This window comes from Doryrhamphus excisus, chromosome 9, assembly GCF_030265055.1.
Source record: "Doryrhamphus excisus isolate RoL2022-K1 chromosome 9, RoL_Dexc_1.0, whole genome shotgun sequence".
NCBI lineage: Eukaryota > Metazoa > Chordata > Actinopteri > Syngnathiformes > Syngnathidae > Doryrhamphus > Doryrhamphus excisus.
This window is the reverse complement of record NC_080474.1, coordinates 1,728,382-1,745,239: the sequence shown is the minus strand read 5'-3', so window position 1 is coordinate 1,745,239 and position 16,858 is coordinate 1,728,382. Positions and strand designations below refer to the sequence as shown.

Here is a 16,858-nt window from a genome sequence, read left to right as displayed (position 1 = left end):
GCTCGTCGGGAGCAACTTATTACCATATCCAAATAAGGCCAAAGCCGAGCGGCGTCCTGCGCATGCTCGCTCTGGCTCAGAGGCGAGTACGCAAAGAAACTTACTGTTTACGTCTATGGATGTTTATGTGGCGCAAACGCCCGCTATTATAACACAGGTGACTAATATGGAGTAGTTTAAAACCCACTGTATTATTTAGCATTATTAATCCTCAAATGGGATGCTGTTTAACATTAAGACGGTATAACAACGGTACCAAGACAATGCAGGACATTATGGTGACATATTAACCCATAAAACGAGCCATGGCACTGGAAAACACGTCACAAGCAGCTTGCATTTGACACGATGGCTTAAAACAAGATAATATTGTGAAACTGGTTTGGCTGAATTGCCGCTGACAGTCTGACGTGCCCTCACACACCCTGTAGCTCAGAGTACAGCACTTTTATTTTGTATTACCTCCCTTCGTGTTATTTAGGAAGTTGTGACGTACACTTTATGGCGTTATTTGATTACACGTTGCTTGCCACAAGCCCCGCCTGTTATCATTATAGTTCAGTTTCATTTCAACTGAGGGTGAGCAGTACAACTAACATACAGTAATATGGCTCCTTGGTAAACACCAGCACTTCCGCAAAAAAGCGGAAACCACCCTGATAATGAAGTTGTGAGTGACTAAAGTTCGTATGCTGTTTGTGGTATACTAAATCATACATGGTGGATAAAGCTTGATTATACGTATACACACACATTAATGACTTTAAATTACACAAACAGCCCACCTTATGACACTTTACCCTTAATAGTCACTAATAATGTATTATAATGTGTATGTAGTAAACATGAAATTCATTGTCACCACAGTTCTATTTTTATACAAAGCAATCAAAATCATTAAACACATTTCATTAATATTTTTCTCTCACATTTGTTGAGCTTTTATTCTGAAATTAGGAGAAAATTATAACCGGATATTCAGTTTGCTAGTCCAAACACCCTACCATAGCCTTTTCTAGTCTGATGCTAACTGATCATTTTAAGTTGATTTGAACTAAAATACATATTTTGTGTATAGTATGAGACGTCTGTGTCCGTCAATATTTATTTTAATAGAAAAAAACTACCGGAAGTTCACGTTTCGTTTGTAAAAATTCTGGTCCATTGCTAGTCTGGGTAGTAGTTGTAAACAAAAAATCTAAATGGCCACTAACAAGACCTAGCTTACCTAATACAATACAAACCCAAATGATCTGACGGAAAATTCTACAAAGTATAAACACCTGCTTACGGTGTTCAATAGTTGAAATATTGCCATGCACAAATATGTTAAATCTTTCGCTCGTCAAGAAATTGTATTTTGGTGACCGGAAGTTCTCGTCGACGTTCTCGCTAGGCGTCAGCTGACAGTTGTGGCAACACCGTGTGACACCTGCGCGAGTGGCCGACGCACGGCGACCATCACCGGGGACGTCTCCGACCTCTTCACCCGGGTTTAGGGGTTTGGAAGCGGAGCACTGAGCCAGCACCAGCATGGCGGCCGAAATTGAGCCGCGAGCGCAGGTTCGGAAGCCATGTTTGCTGAGCAAGATCGAAGCTTTCCAAGATGTGGTGAGCGCGGCGGTCATCATTCCCAAAGAAGACGGCGTCATTAGCGTGTCCGAGGACAGGTAAGACGCCCCCCCATGAACACTGCATAGTACACTGCCCTGCTGTGCAACATCCACAGATGACGACTCATCTTACCCCCCATGACTGGCCCCCCTGTGCGGATGTTTATTCATGTGACCTCAAAGATGTTTATGTCAGCTGACCTACTAGCCCGCGTGCCAGCTAGCAACATGCTAATTTGTGCGGCACTCATTAGTAGTTAGCTAACGAAGCTGACTTTAATTTTGCTTGATTATGCTATCCAGTAAAATGTACATTTTCTGTTACAGGTAATAGCTTTAGTCATACTAATGTCACTATTTACCTTAACAAGTCCCTTATATTGTGTATTTCTGTGACTTGAATGTTATGTCAGCTGGTTTGTTAGCAACATGCTAATTAGTGAGTACTAAGTACTACGTAGTTAGCTAATACTAGCTAGCATTCATGCATTTATATACACTTTGTAATTGTCAGCGTTTACCTTAAGAAGTCCTTCATTATTCAGCAAGACGTTTTGTTGATCTTGTTGGCAAAAATTAGGCCTCAGGGTTCACAAATGTTTGTTTTAGTTTTACATTAAGACTAAAATGTTTTTTTTGCACTTTCACAGAACAATTCGTGTTTGGCTGAAGAGGGACAGCGGTCAATACTGGCCCAGTGTCTACCACACCATGCCATGTGAGTGTCCCCTCCTTGTGGACAAAGTACATTGCGGCATAATGTTGTGTGCAATAAAACTAAATGAAACAATCATTTAACCAGGTGGAGGGCTGGATATTGTTTTTGTTTGTCGCGTCTTTGCGAGCTGTAAATGGCTCAGCTTCTTTTGTTTCAGCCCCTGTGGGTGTGAATGCTCGGAATGTTTGCACTACAGTGAACTTTTACTAACTCTGTTCAAGAAACTAAAAAGAAATGCACACAATCTGACTGACGGCGTCCCAAGTAGCAATGTTGTTTATTCCTGAGCTGCTGCGCAACGGAAGGATTGTTGTTGCTTAAATACAACACAATACAATACAATAGCACACAATGGACTCCCAGAGGAAAACGTCTGACTGAATCCTCATTTCGGGGAATTTTTGCTACTTTTTATGCTACTTTCAGGTTGAAAACGTCAGCAACTGCTCTCAGGAAGTTGCGACATCGGGCTCTTTTTGCCGTCTGTTTGTACAAAGACAGTAATACTCACTTCTGAGGTACTGCTAGTGTTGCTAATGTTTTAACCCTTGCTGTGGCTGATGAAGCACACCGGTGAGCTTAATTAGTTCAAACTGGAACTGTATTGTTCATTCAATACCATTAAGGTCTGTGTTGTGCCTCCAGCCTCGTGCTCCTGCATGATCTTTAACACCGAGACCAGGAGGCTATTGGTGGGGATGGACACCGGCACCGTCTGTGTAAGTACACTCGCCTTCCTTCAGGCTTCTTGTAGGATGTACGTAAGTTGTATCATCACCCCATAATGTCAATAAATAGTCTGTTCCAGTGTTAAGCTGCGTCTACCATAAAACATAACTGAACAGGCAACGTTTTCAGTTACATAGTAAGATTCTTACAGGTCACACAAGTGTAAAAATAAGCTAAGCAGAGTAGTTTTGATGAGTGACATCGCATTGTCTTACAAGGAATTCATCTTGGCGGAGGATTACAACAAGATGACATCCGCACACACCTACCAGGGTGAGTGTTCAAAGGACTTTCCTATCCGTATGTGCCACAGGTACAGCTCAGTACATTAGACTATGTTGCAAAAGGTATGCCATGCATGGCGCTTATCCTCACTAGGGTCGCGGGTATGCTGGAGCCTATCCCAGGCGGGGTACACCCTGGACTAGTCGCCAGCCAATCGTAGGCCACATATAAAACACTCACATTCGTACGTACGGACAATTAACCGAACATGCAAACATGCATCCACATAGAAATGCCCATGTGGAGAATCGAACCCAGGTCTCCCTGATCTCCCGATTGTGTAAATAAAAATAACACTATTATATAAATTGAATACAATATGAATACAATAGAAACAATATAAAATATTAGCATATTTATACATTCACACATAAGCAAATGTTACCTAAATGAAGTAAAATGCAAATTACGTATTCAAATTGTGGTATGTAGTATTCCACACTGGTCACTAGTTGTCAGTAATGTCACTTGTGAGACACACAAGCACCAGACCTGATTGCCGGAACAACAGCAACTGATTGCCGTTATTGCAGGCTTGAATGATCTTACACAATAATCCCTAATTAAAATCCCTTTTGCGGGAGTTATTTCATGTCGCGAGAGTTTTTTTTATGAAAATATTCCATTCCTAAATAAAGAATGGAATATTTTGTGTGTACATGTAAGATATAGTCAATATTAGGGCTGTCAAAACATCAGTAACTACTTGACTTCATTAATTACATGAACATTTCAAGCCATAATAGACGCATCCAAAATCCTAAAAAACATCTTCAGTGTTCTGACACACCCGTGATGGACGTGCCGCTCTGCAGCCCACCAGGCCAAAGTGACGGTGGTGCTCTTCGTGCTGGAGATGGAGTGGATCCTCAGCACGGGACAGGACAAGAAGTTCACCTGGCACTGCTCCGAGAGCGGCCAGCAGCTGGGCGCCTACCACACCGCAGCCTGGGTCTCTGGACTACAGTATCCTTCCTATCAGGGCTCCTGAATGATAGGCGGCCATGATGGACGCTCGCTGGTGGCATCTATCAGTCGAACACGTGTCCACATCATCAGCGCGGATGTTAAAGATCGATTACAGGGGTTTGTGCATGTATATTTTGGGTAATACAAGTGTAAAGGGGACTGTAGGGTTGTTACTTCACATGTAGAGGGCTCTAATGTTCAAAAATGTTTTTAGAAGGTTGTAAATGAATAGAATCGTCCACGTCATAAGCGCTGATGTTAAAGATAAATTACAGGGGTTTGTGCATGTATATTGTTGGGTAATACAACTGTGAAGGTAACTGTAGGGGTGTTACTTCACATATAGAGGGCTCTAATAATGTTTTTTGAAGGTCGTAAATGAATAAAGAATCGTCCACGTCATAAGCACTGATGTTAAAGATCGATTACAGGGGTTTGTGCATGTATATTTTGGGTAATACAAATGTAAAGGTGACTATAGGGGTGTTACTTCACATGTAGAGGGCTCTAATGTTAAAAAATGTTTTTAGAAGGTCGTAAATGAATAAAGAATCGTCCACGTCATAAGCACTGATGTTAAAGATCGATTACAGGGGTTTGTGCATGTATATTGTTGGGTAATACAAGTGTGAAGGTGACTGTAGGGGTGTTACTTCACATGTAGAGGGCTCTAATGTTAAAAAAACGTTTTTAGAAGGTCGTAAACAGGTAAATGAATAAAGAATCGTCCACGTCATAAGCGCTGACGTTAAAGGTAAATTACAGAGGTGACTGTAGGGGTGTTACTTCACATGTAGAGGGCTCTAATAACGCTGAGGCCTTACTTGTTGCTTTTTCAATTTTCTGATTGGTCAACATGTGAAAGATAGCAAATGAATGTGAACAGAAATTATGATTTTTTTTTTTTCATGTGGACATGACCTTAACCTTCCCACAGATTTGACGTGGAGACGAGGCACGCCTTTGTCGGCGACCAGTCGGGTCAGGTGACCATCCTGAAGCTGGAGCAGGACAGCTGCAGCCTGGTCACCACCTTTAAGGGTCACACCGGTACGTGCGTGACGCATCGTCTTAGACCCCCACCCCCTCCTCCCACCAACACAAAGTTCTCATAGTGGTCCTTTATGTGCACTGTGTGAGTGTGGACTCTAACCTTTCAGATGCGTGGAAGACAACACGAGCACTGTGTCGGCACATTTTCCGGGCAGTGGGTGTCGCGCTGCATCGCCTGGCGTTTTACAAACGGTTAAAATGGTTTACTTGTCATTTCCCTGCCAGGTCACGTGACTGCGCTCTGCTGGGACCCGTCCCAGAGGGTCCTGTTCTCAGGAAGCTCGGACCACTCCATCATCATGTGGGACATCGGTGGACGCAAAGGCACCGCCATCGAGCTGCAAGGACACAAGTGAGACACATTAAACTTTAAGCGTGAAAGCGTGTGTGAATGCCGTGTTTGTGCGTCCACAGCGACAAGGTCCAGGGATTGTGTTACGCCTCGCACACTCGCCAACTCATCTCTTGCAGCGCGGACGGCGGCATCGTCATCTGGAATATGGACGTTACCAGACAAGAGGTGACGACGCCGTGGATGTTTGTGTTTCCAGTGGGAAAACAAACACACTGTTTGTGTGTGTGTGTGTTTTTGTGTGTGTGTGTAGACTCCAGAATGGCAGGACAGCGACTCCTGTCAGAAGTGTGAGCAGCCGTTCTTCTGGAACTTCAAGCAGATGTGGGACAGCAAGAAGATCGGCTTACGTCAGGTACACGCCGTCCACCAATAATATAATCCTGCTAACTCCTATATAATTTGACACTCTTAACGTGGCATGTAAGTGTAAAAAGAAGACATGCGATGTTAATAGCGGGGGTGTAACGGTACAGCATTACGGTTCAGTGCGTGCCTCGCTTTTAAGGTCATGGTATGCTTTATTTTGGCTACGGAAAAACATAAACTGAGCTTTTGTGTAAACAGTTTTTATGTCTACAATGAAATAATAGAATAATAATAGACTAGTTGGTGCTGGCCAAGATAAAGTTTTATTTTGATGAAATGACGGCCAATCTCTTCATGTTTTGATCTAGCCCAGGGGTCGGCAACCTTTACTATGAAAAGAGCCATTTCACCCACTTGCCCACTAAAGAAAAATAGCCTGGAGCCGCAAAACGTTGTATGTTTAAAACAACATTGGAGGGGAAAAAAAAGACGAGTTGGAGTACTCTTGCTAGTACTGGAGATAAACTTTTGTTTTTAAATGAGCTCTAATTTATTTTTTAGAATCGTCAAATAACTCATTAATAATAATTAATAACTCAAATAACTCAAAGTATTACTCATTTCCCTTCATGTTAACCTGTCAGAGAGAACTGGATAGCATCCTGTCTGCTCATTCAGTCACCAGTCAGAACTCAGTCAGGATGCATTCATGGTCTCACACAAAGTTGGATTTTTGTAAACTCATAAGAAAGACGTGCATTTTCACCACACGGGTGCTAAAAAATATTCAAGCATTGCAAAGGGAGCCGCAACAAAGAGGCTGGAGAGCCACATGCGGCTCTGGAGCCGCGGGTTGCTGACCCCTGATCTAGCCCGATATCTTATGACACTCCTAAGGAAAATACTTGATTTATGCATAAAGTTGGCTTAAATATTCAATTTTTTAAACTAATATTAGGCCATATTTAAGCATGATTTAGTAAGACATTTTTTGGGGAACCGTGACAGCGTGCAACTGTGAAACCTGACCCGCTACTGCATTTTTATTATTATTTTTATTATTATTATTTTATTATTACGATTCAGGGTTGAAATGAAAGTAGGTGGATAAAGGAAGCCCAAACATTTAATCTGTGGTGTACCCACAAGACAGAATTAATTCTCATACTTTTCATAACTGCATTCCAGACTGGCATGATGACCAGAGATCTACGTTCCAATCATAAACTGTATAAGGTTCCTAAAATATTGTGACAGGTCAATAACACTCTGTAGGTTATTACTTAGACCTATAAATATATTTTTAAATCGTGCAATAACGATTTTACAATAAAAAAAATTTCAGTACCATCATGGCCCACCAGGGGTCCGTGTCCCACACTTTGGGAACCACTGTGCTACTGTATTTGTATTTTTAGTTCACTTGTTGCCGTGCGGAGCATGTCATTACTCGCGCTGATGTCATAATTATGAACCCATACGTCATTTTTATGCTAACCGCACCAAAAAACGTTGTGATGGGGTGCCGGTACCGTTACCCCACGAGCAACACCTTCACAGTCACACTGGAGTTGTACCAACACCCAACACCCCGCCCTCTTCATCGCCATCAGCACCACTGCAGGAAGTGCGGCCAGGCGCTGTGCGGCAAGTGTTCCTCCAAGCGTTCCACCATCCCGCTCATGGGCTTCGAGTTCGAGGTGCGCGTGTGCGACGGCTGCCACGCCTCCATCACCGACGAAGAGTGAGTCGGCCCTTTTTGAATTAGACCTAACACCCCCCCGCCCCCGCTAATATGTTATATTCTGCCTTGCAGCCGCGCGCCCACCGCCACCTTCCACGACAGCAAGCACGCCATCGTGTACATGCACTACGAGCCCACCACCGGGTGCCTGCTCACCTCCGGCACCGACAAGGTCATCAAGGTCACCATCTTTGGATCTTTAACGATATTCCATCTTCATATTTCCATACGTGACGTTCATCTTCCGGTTCCTTAGCTTTGGGACATGACCCCCGTGGTGTCCTGAGATCAGAGCTCTTCCGACCCGCCAGGAAGGTCCGTACGCCGCCGTGTGATGGCGGCAGTTGCCTGGGAGCAAGATGGAGGAAGCCCAGCTGTACAGGGGGGGACAGGGCCACAAAGTGGTGTGTGGAGTGGACCGACTGTGATTGACATGAGTGGTGTGTGTGTGTGTGTGTGTATGGAGAGGTGTGTGTGTGCAGGGTGGACCACTTCTTGCCGTCATGTGGCTCCTCGCCAGGACGCCAGCACCCGGGTGAGGACCTCATTAAGGTCCTGCTGCAAATGACCCCAAGGGTTTTGGAAGCTAATTTATTATCAAATACAAAAATTCTAATCTTCTTCCTCATCTTGAATAATGTGAACGTGTGTCAGCGCACTGGAATCTTCTCCCAAGACGTTCTCCTTCATCTGCACTTAGCATAAGCTCCTTTGCACCGAGCGCTACCAAAAATAGCTAATTCCCCCCACGGTCGTGGTGCCTAAGGAGGCGGAGCTAGACCTAGCGCAGCGTGCCCATTGGTGGACGGTGAACCATCACAAGTCAGGAGATGCCTTTCAATGTTTCGTCACGTTCGAGTCGTCCATTGAGTTTTTTTACGGTAATTTGTTGTTCATCTAATTCTTGGTGACAAATCAGCACGCTGCTATCACGTCATTGCTACGTTTTTTGGTGTTCTAATACGACAATGGAACCAGTTTATGGCCAGTAAATACGAATATGACCAAGTAGAGAACTACCCGTCACCTCTTCTTAAGTCTCTTCAGTTATGTCAACATAAGCGGGTTCCTCTGTGATTGGAATGTGAGACAGTCTTAAAAAGTAACTTGTATACAAAAACACAACATTCATACCAGGCCAGTGTTTTTTTTTTTTTGTTGCAGAAATATTTCCCTGTGTATGAAATATAAAAGCGACCAAGTGATGTCGTTGCTGTATTAAAAAAGGAGCAGGAATCTTCAAGCTTTTCTTATGAATAATGACTTTATTTGAATGTTACATAGCTCTTACTATGAATACTGTTCATAGATGGCAATTTTACAGTCTGTTCAGGTTACAGACAAAGCCTTTTTTTGTTCAATTGGGTCTTGGCGTATTGGAAAAATTGCATGAATTGACATTTTGCATTGTTTCATCTTAGAACTTTTGATCAGCTGATAAACAACCTAAGTAGAAAACCACCCAAAAAACCTTGAACCATTCCCACTCACATTCATACCTATGGATTAACCTAGCATGTTTTTGGAATGTGGGAGGAAAACCCACTCATGCACGGGGAGAACATGCAAACTCCACACAGAGATGACCCAGGGTGGAATTGAACTCGGGCCTGCGTACTAACCACTTGATATACTTAAATACTTGAAATTGAGCCCCACTTCCAGTAGGAATCAAAGCTTGTTTATACGGTAAAGCTGCACACCACGTGACGTAGGAAGTGCATTTGTTGGAAAAAAATGTCCGTTAAAAGATCAATGGTGTAAAAAGTGAGCATGAATAGTTAAAAAAAAAAACCCAAAAAACAGACGACAAACCTCAAGGTTTGAACTTGAGCGCCAAGTCACTGAGCGCCGCCAACAATCGGTCTTCCTCCTGAGATGTGGACCTGGAGAAGGCCAGCGGGAGGTGCGTGGCCACCGCACACCGATCTGGAAGCGGACATTGAACGTAGTCTGAATTCTTTGTACATTTGGGGAAGTACGTGATTTTGTCGCTATACGTAACCGGTATAAGAAAAGGAAATGGCTACTTTTAGAGGCTAATTAATGAAAGCAGATACGGTTTCGTATTTGTCTTCCATAAAAATGTTCTAGAGTCCACACTGACCCCATTAAACGAAATAAGACTGACCTTGAAAGAAGAGTCCGCTGGGTTGTTTGGCGGCGGCGTCGGCCACGGCGAGCCACACGATGGTGTCGGCGCCCATGGCCTCGGTGCGAAGTTTGTTCTGCATCTTGGCGTGAAAGGACGGCATGGAAGACTGCACGGCTGCGAGGATGAAAAAACCTTGCAGCCATTTCCCCGAACACTCGTAGTTTGACAGCTAAGATGAAGAACTCGCCATATTTGTACCTGGGGTGTCGGCCCAGCCCGGGTGCATGGAGGAGAAGTGGACTTCTTTGTGCTGAGTCGCCCACCTCTCGGTCAGAACCACCTGCTGCCTCTGTGCAAAAACACACACAAACATCACGAAAGGCTCCTTCTCCAAATCCTGCCATTTGTCTTACTTTGTTCTGAGCGTAGACCATAGTGCCGTCAAACGTCCCCTTCTCACTCTGAAGGTCGTCTACGTCGAGCTTCTGCGTGAGCATGCCGCCTGACGACACGGTCACCTGAGAGGACGCACTTTGATTTTATACAATTCGGTGTCTTTATGGATAGTCGTCTTCAGATTCCAACCCACCACTCTGGGATCCTGAGCCTTCTTCAGAGCAGGTAGAAGAGCCACGGTCAAGATGTACGTGCCTGGAATCGACAAATAAAGCACCGTTTGAATAACACTCAGAGTGTGATGTCATGTCAATACTACTAACAGCCACTGGAGGGCATAGTTGCTACGTACCTGCTGGAATATATGCTTCAAAGTTGCTTACCGAGCGTATTGGTGGCAAAGTTCTTCTCCAAGCCTTCCTGGGTTACTTCTCGCTGGTTGACCATACAACCCGCGTTGTTGATCTGGTCACAGGGACGGCAGATGTTCCTTTACACAAACAGCCTGCAGCCATGTTGGTAGAGGATGTACCTACCAACACGTGGAGGGCGTTACCCTGGACAAAACTCTCCGCAAACTGCCATACGTCCCTGGCGCAGGACATGTCCACCACGTGGACGTGGACGTTCTGCAAAGAGGAGACATTGGAACGTTCTCCGAGGGAATAACGTGGAAAAATGTGGAAAGACGTCGACTCACCTGGTTCTTACTGCGCTCCACAATTTCCTCCTTGGCGGCGTCCGCTCGGCCCTTGTTGCGACACACCATGTGCACCGTCCCGCCTGAAGACAAACACACACACAGGCTGGGTGTAACCACACACACACACACACACACACACACACACACACACGTTAACACACAACCAAGTTTCACCTGACCTCTGTTGGCAATTTCCTGCGCCGTGGCTTTTCCCAGGCCGCTGTTGGCGCCCGTGATCATGAAGGAGCGCCCACTCAGGTTCACTTCCAGGTCGCCCGCAACAAAATTCTTGGCTGCCGCCTCATAGCCGCCCCTGTGGGGGTCAAAGGGCAACAGGTTAAGTCAACAGGGTGGCTACATGATGATATTGAAATGTTGCAAAATAATAACTCAATGTAAAGATCCAACTGTAGTCATTAAAAATAAGTTTTTTTCTATAAATGATGGATGTATAGGTAATGTATAGGTACTGTCAACATATGTATATTTAGAAACTCATTTCATAATGAGAAAAGCTGAAATTATGCAACAACTTCAAATGTAAATAGAATTGAATTGACTGACACATTGAATTACAATACGGCAAAAACACGAATGAATACTTTAGTTAATAAAACGCAACAATAAATATTTAAACATGTGAGTGTTGGATGGAAGGGATTGATTTGCTGTTTCGACCCCTGAAGGGAAAAAGCCGACGAGAAAGAAGAATGTTGTAATAACTTACTTTGTGTATTCGCGAAGGCCTTTGACAAACCACACCGCGTTCCTGAACATGGACATGTTTAATCTACAAAATGACGGCTGGAAGTGTCTTTTCGGCAAAAAAAACAGGCGACAATATAAGTTAATGTTTATGTATCGTTCGTCGTCTTATGTAGTAGTTGGGCGGGGCACGAACGTGCTTTTGTTATGAAACAGGTCACAGCGCCACCGCTGGAGCGGAGTGGAAGTACGGTTAGCTGTTCGGGGAGATTAGCAACACGAGCTAGCTGTTTCGGGACCCGCACGTGCTTTTGTTGTGGAACAGGTCACAGCGCCACCGCTGGAGCGGAGTGGAAGTACGGTTAGCTGTTCGGGGAGATTAGCAACACAGGGTAGCTGTTTTGGGCGTTTTATCGTTTGGATATCAAACGATCGGGTTTTTTTTATCCAAGTTAACATTGAAATCAGACCATAACGACATTTTAAATCGATATAGTATACATATACTTTGTTTGTTTAACCAATAGCAGTTGTCAGGATGGCCGAGTGGTCTAAGGCGCCAGACTCAAGGTCTTAACCCTTCCCGTCAAGCAGGGACTTCTGGTCTCCGAATGGAGGCGTGGGTTCGAATCCCACTTCTGACACTCTCTTTTCACATCTACGATCGTTCTCATTTAATATCCAGCAATGGTGTTAAGTGTAACGCACCAATGAAATGATACGTTTTCAGGTTAGCTAACAATGTCTTCTAATTAGCATTTTTGTAACAATGTTTATCATTATGGGTCCACTACAGTACTGCAGCATATTACTTGACTATAAAGGCAAACATACTGTGTACTAAATGACTTCATGAATCCATGAACATCCACTACATTGGATTTTCACACTAGAATTTATTTAAATAAAACATTTCACCACACAAATGTCCGATGACAATATAGTATTGTTCCCTAAATAGATGATATAATCATCTGATCACAGCTGTAACCACACCATATGTCATCATTTAATAAACAGTAACATGGAAATGATTGAAGTCAATGAGAGTCTCCAAGCAGGATGTCCATGCTGCAGTCCAGACACGGCAAAGGTCACCGCCGCATGTCCTTCTCCAGGAAGTCTTTGGCCTGGTTGATCTTAGTGGCGAGATACGGTGACCCACCTGCACGAGAACACCTTAAAATTAAGATTTATTGTGCTCCTCTTCACACTACAGCAGATGAGATGTAACAATCGTGTCCTCCATGAGGCCGGCATCAAACCATTCCTACCTTTATCCGGATGGTTGAGCAACATGATCCTCCGATGTGCCTCGCTCACTTTGGACTTGGTGCTTCCCGGGCTGAAAGTGCACATCCATGAGAATCTTCCCAGTCAAAGAGCCGGCGTTCCAGCTGTATTACCTGATGCCGAGGATGAGGCTGGCTTCTCGTTTGGACATCTGTTGCTCAAAGCCTCCTTTGTAATACGACGAAAACGTCTGAGGGGGTGCAAAGAAGAAGGCAGCCTTAATTCTTTGTGGACTACACGAAATGTCACTTTAGAACGTCCTAACTTACAGGCCACAATATTAGATTCATAATCTAGTAGTACTTATAATACAAAAACTTCAACAGGTAAAGAACTTACAGATGTTGGCATCTTCTTGACGGTGTCGGTGAACATCTGTCCAAGAGGTTTCCACAGACGGAATGCATAGCGACCTGCCAAACACATTTGGGGAGTTAAAATCACTTAAAAAAAAATTAAATATCGTCCTCTTCTCAACATATTCTTACCAGCAAAACCTGCAGCAGCCACGCCGAGACCGACCACAATCAACGTGCGTCCCTGTGGAAGATTCAATAAGTTGAATAACAAGCTAGCAAGCTAGCTAGCTAGCGGTCACGGGGGTTAGCAAACATGCTAGCTGAGCGGGGAGACAAACGTCTCAATGGTCGCCACAAAGTCAACAAACCACTCAGGTGTGACACCAGCTACTCACCAGCTGTCTGTCAATCTCTGCGTCACTCCTCGAAGTGTTTTTCGGAGCATACTCCGGGTATCTCATCACATCTCCTCCGGCCGTCGCCATGTTTGACAGATCGTCTCTCCAGCTTCCGGTTACAAATGTCCAAATAAAAGTCTCAGCGGAAGTAAAAGTCCCAACATATCCTTTGCTGATATAGTGCCGGTATCGGACGTGAATAAAACTAAACTGTAAACTCTGCGTAAATAAAACAAAAAACTAACTAATGTAAATGAAAATGTACACTAGATGAAAACTAATCGTTTTGCCGTAGTGGTCTTTAAACGGCGCTGCTATTTAATACTTTTACCAATAGATGGTGCTATTGGACACCAAATGTTCCAACTACAATCAAACCCGGTGGAAGTTGAAACACAGTAAACAAAATTAAATGTGACGTTTATGTATGTTTTTTTTTTAAATCTTGGACGTATTAATTTGAAAATGCAAGCGTCAGTCATGTAACACATTTACATGCTGCTGATGCAACACAAAACAAACTAAACAAACATTTATGAATGAATATTATTATGTTTGTAAAGGTAGTTTTTTTATTCAAGATTTGTATTGGATCCCATTAGATTTGTTCCTAATAAATAGAACAGTGAGCATGTGTTCTTAATTCTCTTTGTCGTTTACTTCATTCAAGTATTACCTTGACCCCAAGTGTTGTTTGAACCTGGGAGCCATATGTCTTTGTCCTCATACTGTATGTATATGTGTATATGTGTATGTGTATGTGTGTGTGTGTGTGTCCCTCAGAGACCCTCAACATGATGAGGGCTCCAGCAGGAGTCTGGGCTGCAGAAGCACCAGGATCTGATGGAGTATCGGGCCTGGAGCTGCTTTCTTTTGTAGCTGGTAATTGGATTTGGTCGGGGAGCGGCGAGAGAGAGAGAGAGAGAGAGAGAGAGAGAGATGGCGGCGAGTACGAGCGCTGAATGACACGCACTGGAAAACACGACACAACACAAACGTCTGTGTTTCCATCACAATGACTTCCCCGTGTCAAGTTTTCATCCACAATCTGCAGTAGCTCACAAAAGTCACATTTCAGTTAGCATTTTTAGCATACCCTGTCAAGGGAAAATACTATACAAGCGAGAGTAGTCAGTGTACAGCTTGAATGGATGGAGAAGCCACTGAAACTGAATCAACACAGCTTGATACAACATGTGAAGTGCTGATGGAGCACATGTAGCAGACGAGGTGGCCGAGTGGTTAAGGCGATGGACTGCTAATCCATTGTGCTCTGCACGCGTGGGTTCGAATCCCATCCTCGTCGACAAGTGTTTTGCAGAGGAGGACCTGTCAATCAACACAAATGTGTGGCAGGATAATATAATATGTGTGCCAGCGTGCACGAGTTATGGGGAGATGTGGTTCAGCATTATAATAGTCCCTCGCCTACAGTCAGCGCTGTTCGAATCCCATCCTCGTCTGCAAGAGTTTTGCAGAGTAGCCTGCCGGCGCCAGGGACCTGCGGATCAACAAAAATGCGTGGCAGGATAATTGTGTGCCAGCGTGCACGAGTCATAGGGAGATGTGGTTCAGCGCAAGCGTGCAGCATTATAATTGTCCCTCGCCTACAGTCAGCGCTGACGACACATGAATTCCAATGCAAGAAAGTCCGGTGTTGAAGAAACATACGAGGCCACTCTATCTGCAGCAGCACTCATGCACACTACTCTGCAAAACTCGTGTTTTGTTCCAGCATCACACAACTCGGAGTGTTCCAGGGCAGCATTGTGGAAGACGAGGTGGCCGAGTGGTTAAGGCGATGGACTGCTAATCCATTGTGCTCTGCACGCGTGGGTTCGAATCCCATCCTCGTCGGCAAGAGTTTTGCAGAGGAGGACCTGCGGATCAACACAAATGCGTGGCAGGATAATATGTGTGCCAATGTGCACGAGTAATGGGGAGATGTGGTTCAGCATTATAATTGTCCCTTGCCTACAGTCAATGCTGTTCGAATCCCTTCCTTGTCGCCAAGAGTTTTAGAGTTGGGGACCTCCGGATCAACACAAATTCGTGGCGGGATAATTGTGCACGAGTAATTGGGGAGATGTGGTTCAGCATTATAATTGTCCCTCGCCTACAGTCAGCGCTGACGACACATGAATTCCAACGCAAGTAAGTACAATGTTGAAGAAACATACAAGGCCACTCCATCTGCAGCAGCACTCATGCACGCTACTCTGCAAAACTGTGAGTGTTCCAGGGCAGCATTGTGGAAGACGAGGTGGCCGAGTGGTTAAGGCGATGGACTGCTAATCCATTGTGCTCTGCACGCGTGGGTTCGAATCCCATCCTCGTCGGCAAGAGTTTTGCAGAGGCGGACCGGCGGATCAACACAAATGCGTGGCAGGATTATATGTGTGCAACGTGCACGAGTAAAGGGGAGATGTGGTTCAGCATTATGATTGTCGATTGCCTACAGTCAGCGTTGACGACACATGAATTCCAACGCAAGTTAGTCCGATGTTGAAGAAACATACGAGTCCACTCCATCTGTAGCAGCACTCATGCACGCTACTCAGTGTTCCAAGGTCACACTGTGTGGTTAAGGCGATGGACTGCTAATCCATTGTGCTCTGCACGCGTGGGTTCGAATCCCATCCTCGTCGATATGTGTTTTGCAGAGTAGCGTGCATGAGTCCTGCTGCAGATGGAGTAGCCTCGTATGTTTCTTCAACACCGGACTAACTTGGGTTGGAATTCATGTGTTGTCAGCGCTGACTGTAGGCGAGGGACAATTATAATGCTGAACCACATCTCCCCTTCACTCGTGCACGCTGGCACACAATTATCGTGCAAAGCAATTGTGTTGATCCGCAGGTCCCCGACTCTGCAAAACTCTTGTCGACGAGGATGGGATTCGAACCCACGCGTGCAGAGCACAATGGATTAGCAGTCCATCGCCTTAACCACTCGGCCACCTCGTCTGCCACGGTGAGGCCCCGGGACACATCACACGTTACAAGAATAACAAGAATGACTCCATTAACCTCCCAAAATAGCCGCCATGCTTCTTCTATTACGGTTCTGTTTTGGGCTCGGTCTACTTCCTGCTGAACAGCTGCCGTATCCTCTTTGCTCTTTCTAACACGCTAGCAGCGTTAGCCTTCTTATTTCAACCAATGAGGATTATTTGCATATTAAAAAATAAGCTTGTG

The 16,858-nt window shown here is 44.7% G+C and overlaps 3 protein-coding genes and 5 non-coding genes across 11 annotated transcripts; 5 read left to right on the top strand and 3 right to left on the bottom strand.

Annotated features, from left to right (window-relative positions):
• Positions 1 to 1,360: 1,360 nt before the first annotated feature.
• On the top strand, positions 1,361 to 9,707 carry wdfy2 (WD repeat and FYVE domain containing 2). 3 transcript variants are annotated; one of them, XM_058082712.1, is made up of 12 exons: positions 1,361 to 1,670; positions 2,264 to 2,331; positions 2,977 to 3,050; positions 3,279 to 3,333; positions 4,161 to 4,311; positions 5,252 to 5,364; positions 5,593 to 5,719; positions 5,782 to 5,887; positions 5,973 to 6,074; positions 7,642 to 7,772; positions 7,845 to 7,944; positions 8,029 to 9,707. In XM_058082712.1, the coding sequence occupies exons 1-12, from the start codon at positions 1,534 to 1,536 to the stop codon at positions 8,056 to 8,058; spliced, it is 1,194 nt and encodes a 397-aa protein (XP_057938695.1). In that variant the 5' UTR covers positions 1,361 to 1,533; the 3' UTR covers positions 8,059 to 9,707. The 3 variants fall into 3 exon arrangements, with proteins under 3 accessions (XP_057938695.1, XP_057938694.1, XP_057938696.1); XM_058082711.1 differs by having other exon boundaries at positions 1,363 to 1,670; positions 7,845 to 7,953; XM_058082713.1 differs by lacking the exon at positions 1,361 to 1,670 and adding an exon at positions 1,824 to 1,940 and having other exon boundaries at positions 7,845 to 7,953.
• Positions 8,668 to 11,875, bottom strand: dhrs12 (dehydrogenase/reductase (SDR family) member 12). Its single transcript, XM_058082714.1, has 10 exons — positions 11,694 to 11,875; positions 11,146 to 11,279; positions 10,964 to 11,046; positions 10,800 to 10,892; positions 10,647 to 10,728; positions 10,457 to 10,518; positions 10,281 to 10,385; positions 10,126 to 10,216; positions 9,904 to 10,041; positions 8,668 to 9,701 (listed from the first exon to the last, which is right to left on the bottom strand). The coding sequence occupies exons 1-10, from the start codon at positions 11,747 to 11,749 to the stop codon at positions 9,589 to 9,591; spliced, it is 957 nt and encodes a 318-aa protein (XP_057938697.1). The 5' UTR covers positions 11,750 to 11,875; the 3' UTR covers positions 8,668 to 9,588.
• Positions 11,876 to 12,203: 328 nt separating this feature from the next.
• trnal-caa (transfer RNA leucine (anticodon CAA)) lies at positions 12,204 to 12,315 on the top strand. The gene is made up of 2 exons: positions 12,204 to 12,241; positions 12,270 to 12,315. It is a non-coding gene; the product is annotated as a tRNA-Leu (tRNA).
• Positions 12,316 to 12,553: 238 nt separating this feature from the next.
• On the bottom strand, positions 12,554 to 15,001 carry dnajc15 (DnaJ (Hsp40) homolog, subfamily C, member 15). 2 transcript variants are annotated; one of them, XM_058081301.1, is made up of 6 exons: positions 13,659 to 15,001; positions 13,453 to 13,504; positions 13,304 to 13,377; positions 13,078 to 13,154; positions 12,946 to 13,016; positions 12,554 to 12,850 (listed from the first exon to the last, which is right to left on the bottom strand). In XM_058081301.1, exons 1-6 carry the CDS (start codon positions 13,746 to 13,748, stop codon positions 12,681 to 12,683), a joined length of 534 nt encoding a protein of 177 aa, XP_057937284.1. In that variant the 5' UTR covers positions 13,749 to 15,001; the 3' UTR covers positions 12,554 to 12,680. The 2 variants fall into 2 exon arrangements, with proteins under 2 accessions (XP_057937284.1, XP_057937285.1); XM_058081302.1 differs by having other exon boundaries at positions 12,554 to 12,836; positions 13,659 to 14,024.
• On the top strand, positions 14,886 to 14,967 carry trnas-gcu (transfer RNA serine (anticodon GCU)). Its single transcript has one exon. It is a non-coding gene; the product is annotated as a tRNA-Ser (tRNA).
• Positions 15,002 to 15,436: 435 nt separating the features above from the next.
• trnas-gcu (transfer RNA serine (anticodon GCU)) lies at positions 15,437 to 15,518 on the top strand. The gene has a single exon. It is a non-coding gene; the product is annotated as a tRNA-Ser (tRNA).
• A 400-nt stretch (positions 15,519 to 15,918) lies between these two features.
• Positions 15,919 to 16,000, top strand: trnas-gcu (transfer RNA serine (anticodon GCU)). The gene has a single exon. It is a non-coding gene; the product is annotated as a tRNA-Ser (tRNA).
• A 545-nt stretch (positions 16,001 to 16,545) lies between these two features.
• Positions 16,546 to 16,627, bottom strand: trnas-gcu (transfer RNA serine (anticodon GCU)). Its single transcript has one exon. It is a non-coding gene; the product is annotated as a tRNA-Ser (tRNA).
• Positions 16,628 to 16,858: the final 231 nt, after the last annotated feature.

Coding starts and splice junctions, on each gene's coding strand:
- dhrs12 (XM_058082714.1), bottom strand. CDS start 11,749: ATGTCCATGTTCAGGAACGCGGTGTGGTTTGTCAAAGGCCTTCGCGAA. Junction 10,386..10,456: donor AGGCTCAGGATCCCAGAGTG/GTGGGTTGGAAT, acceptor GCGTCCTCTCAG/GTGACCGTGTCGTCAGGCGG. Junction 10,042..10,125: donor GGGCTGGGCCGACACCCCAG/GTACAAATATGG, acceptor TCATCCTCGCAG/CCGTGCAGTCTTCCATGCCG.
- dnajc15 (XM_058081301.1), bottom strand. CDS start 13,748: ATGGCGACGGCCGGAGGAGATGTGATGAGATACCCGGAGTATGCTCCG. Junction 13,378..13,452: donor GGCTGCTGCAGGTTTTGCTG/GTAAGAATATGT, acceptor TGTGTTTGGCAG/GTCGCTATGCATTCCGTCTG. Junction 12,851..12,945: donor GCTCAACCATCCGGATAAAG/GTAGGAATGGTT, acceptor CTTAATTTTAAG/GTGTTCTCGTGCAGGTGGGT.
- wdfy2 (XM_058082711.1), top strand. CDS start 1,534: ATGGCGGCCGAAATTGAGCCGCGAGCGCAGGTTCGGAAGCCATGTTTG. Junction 1,671..2,263: donor ATTAGCGTGTCCGAGGACAG/GTAAGACGCCCC, acceptor GCACTTTCACAG/AACAATTCGTGTTTGGCTGA. Junction 4,312..5,251: donor GCCTGGGTCTCTGGACTACA/GTATCCTTCCTA, acceptor ACCTTCCCACAG/ATTTGACGTGGAGACGAGGC.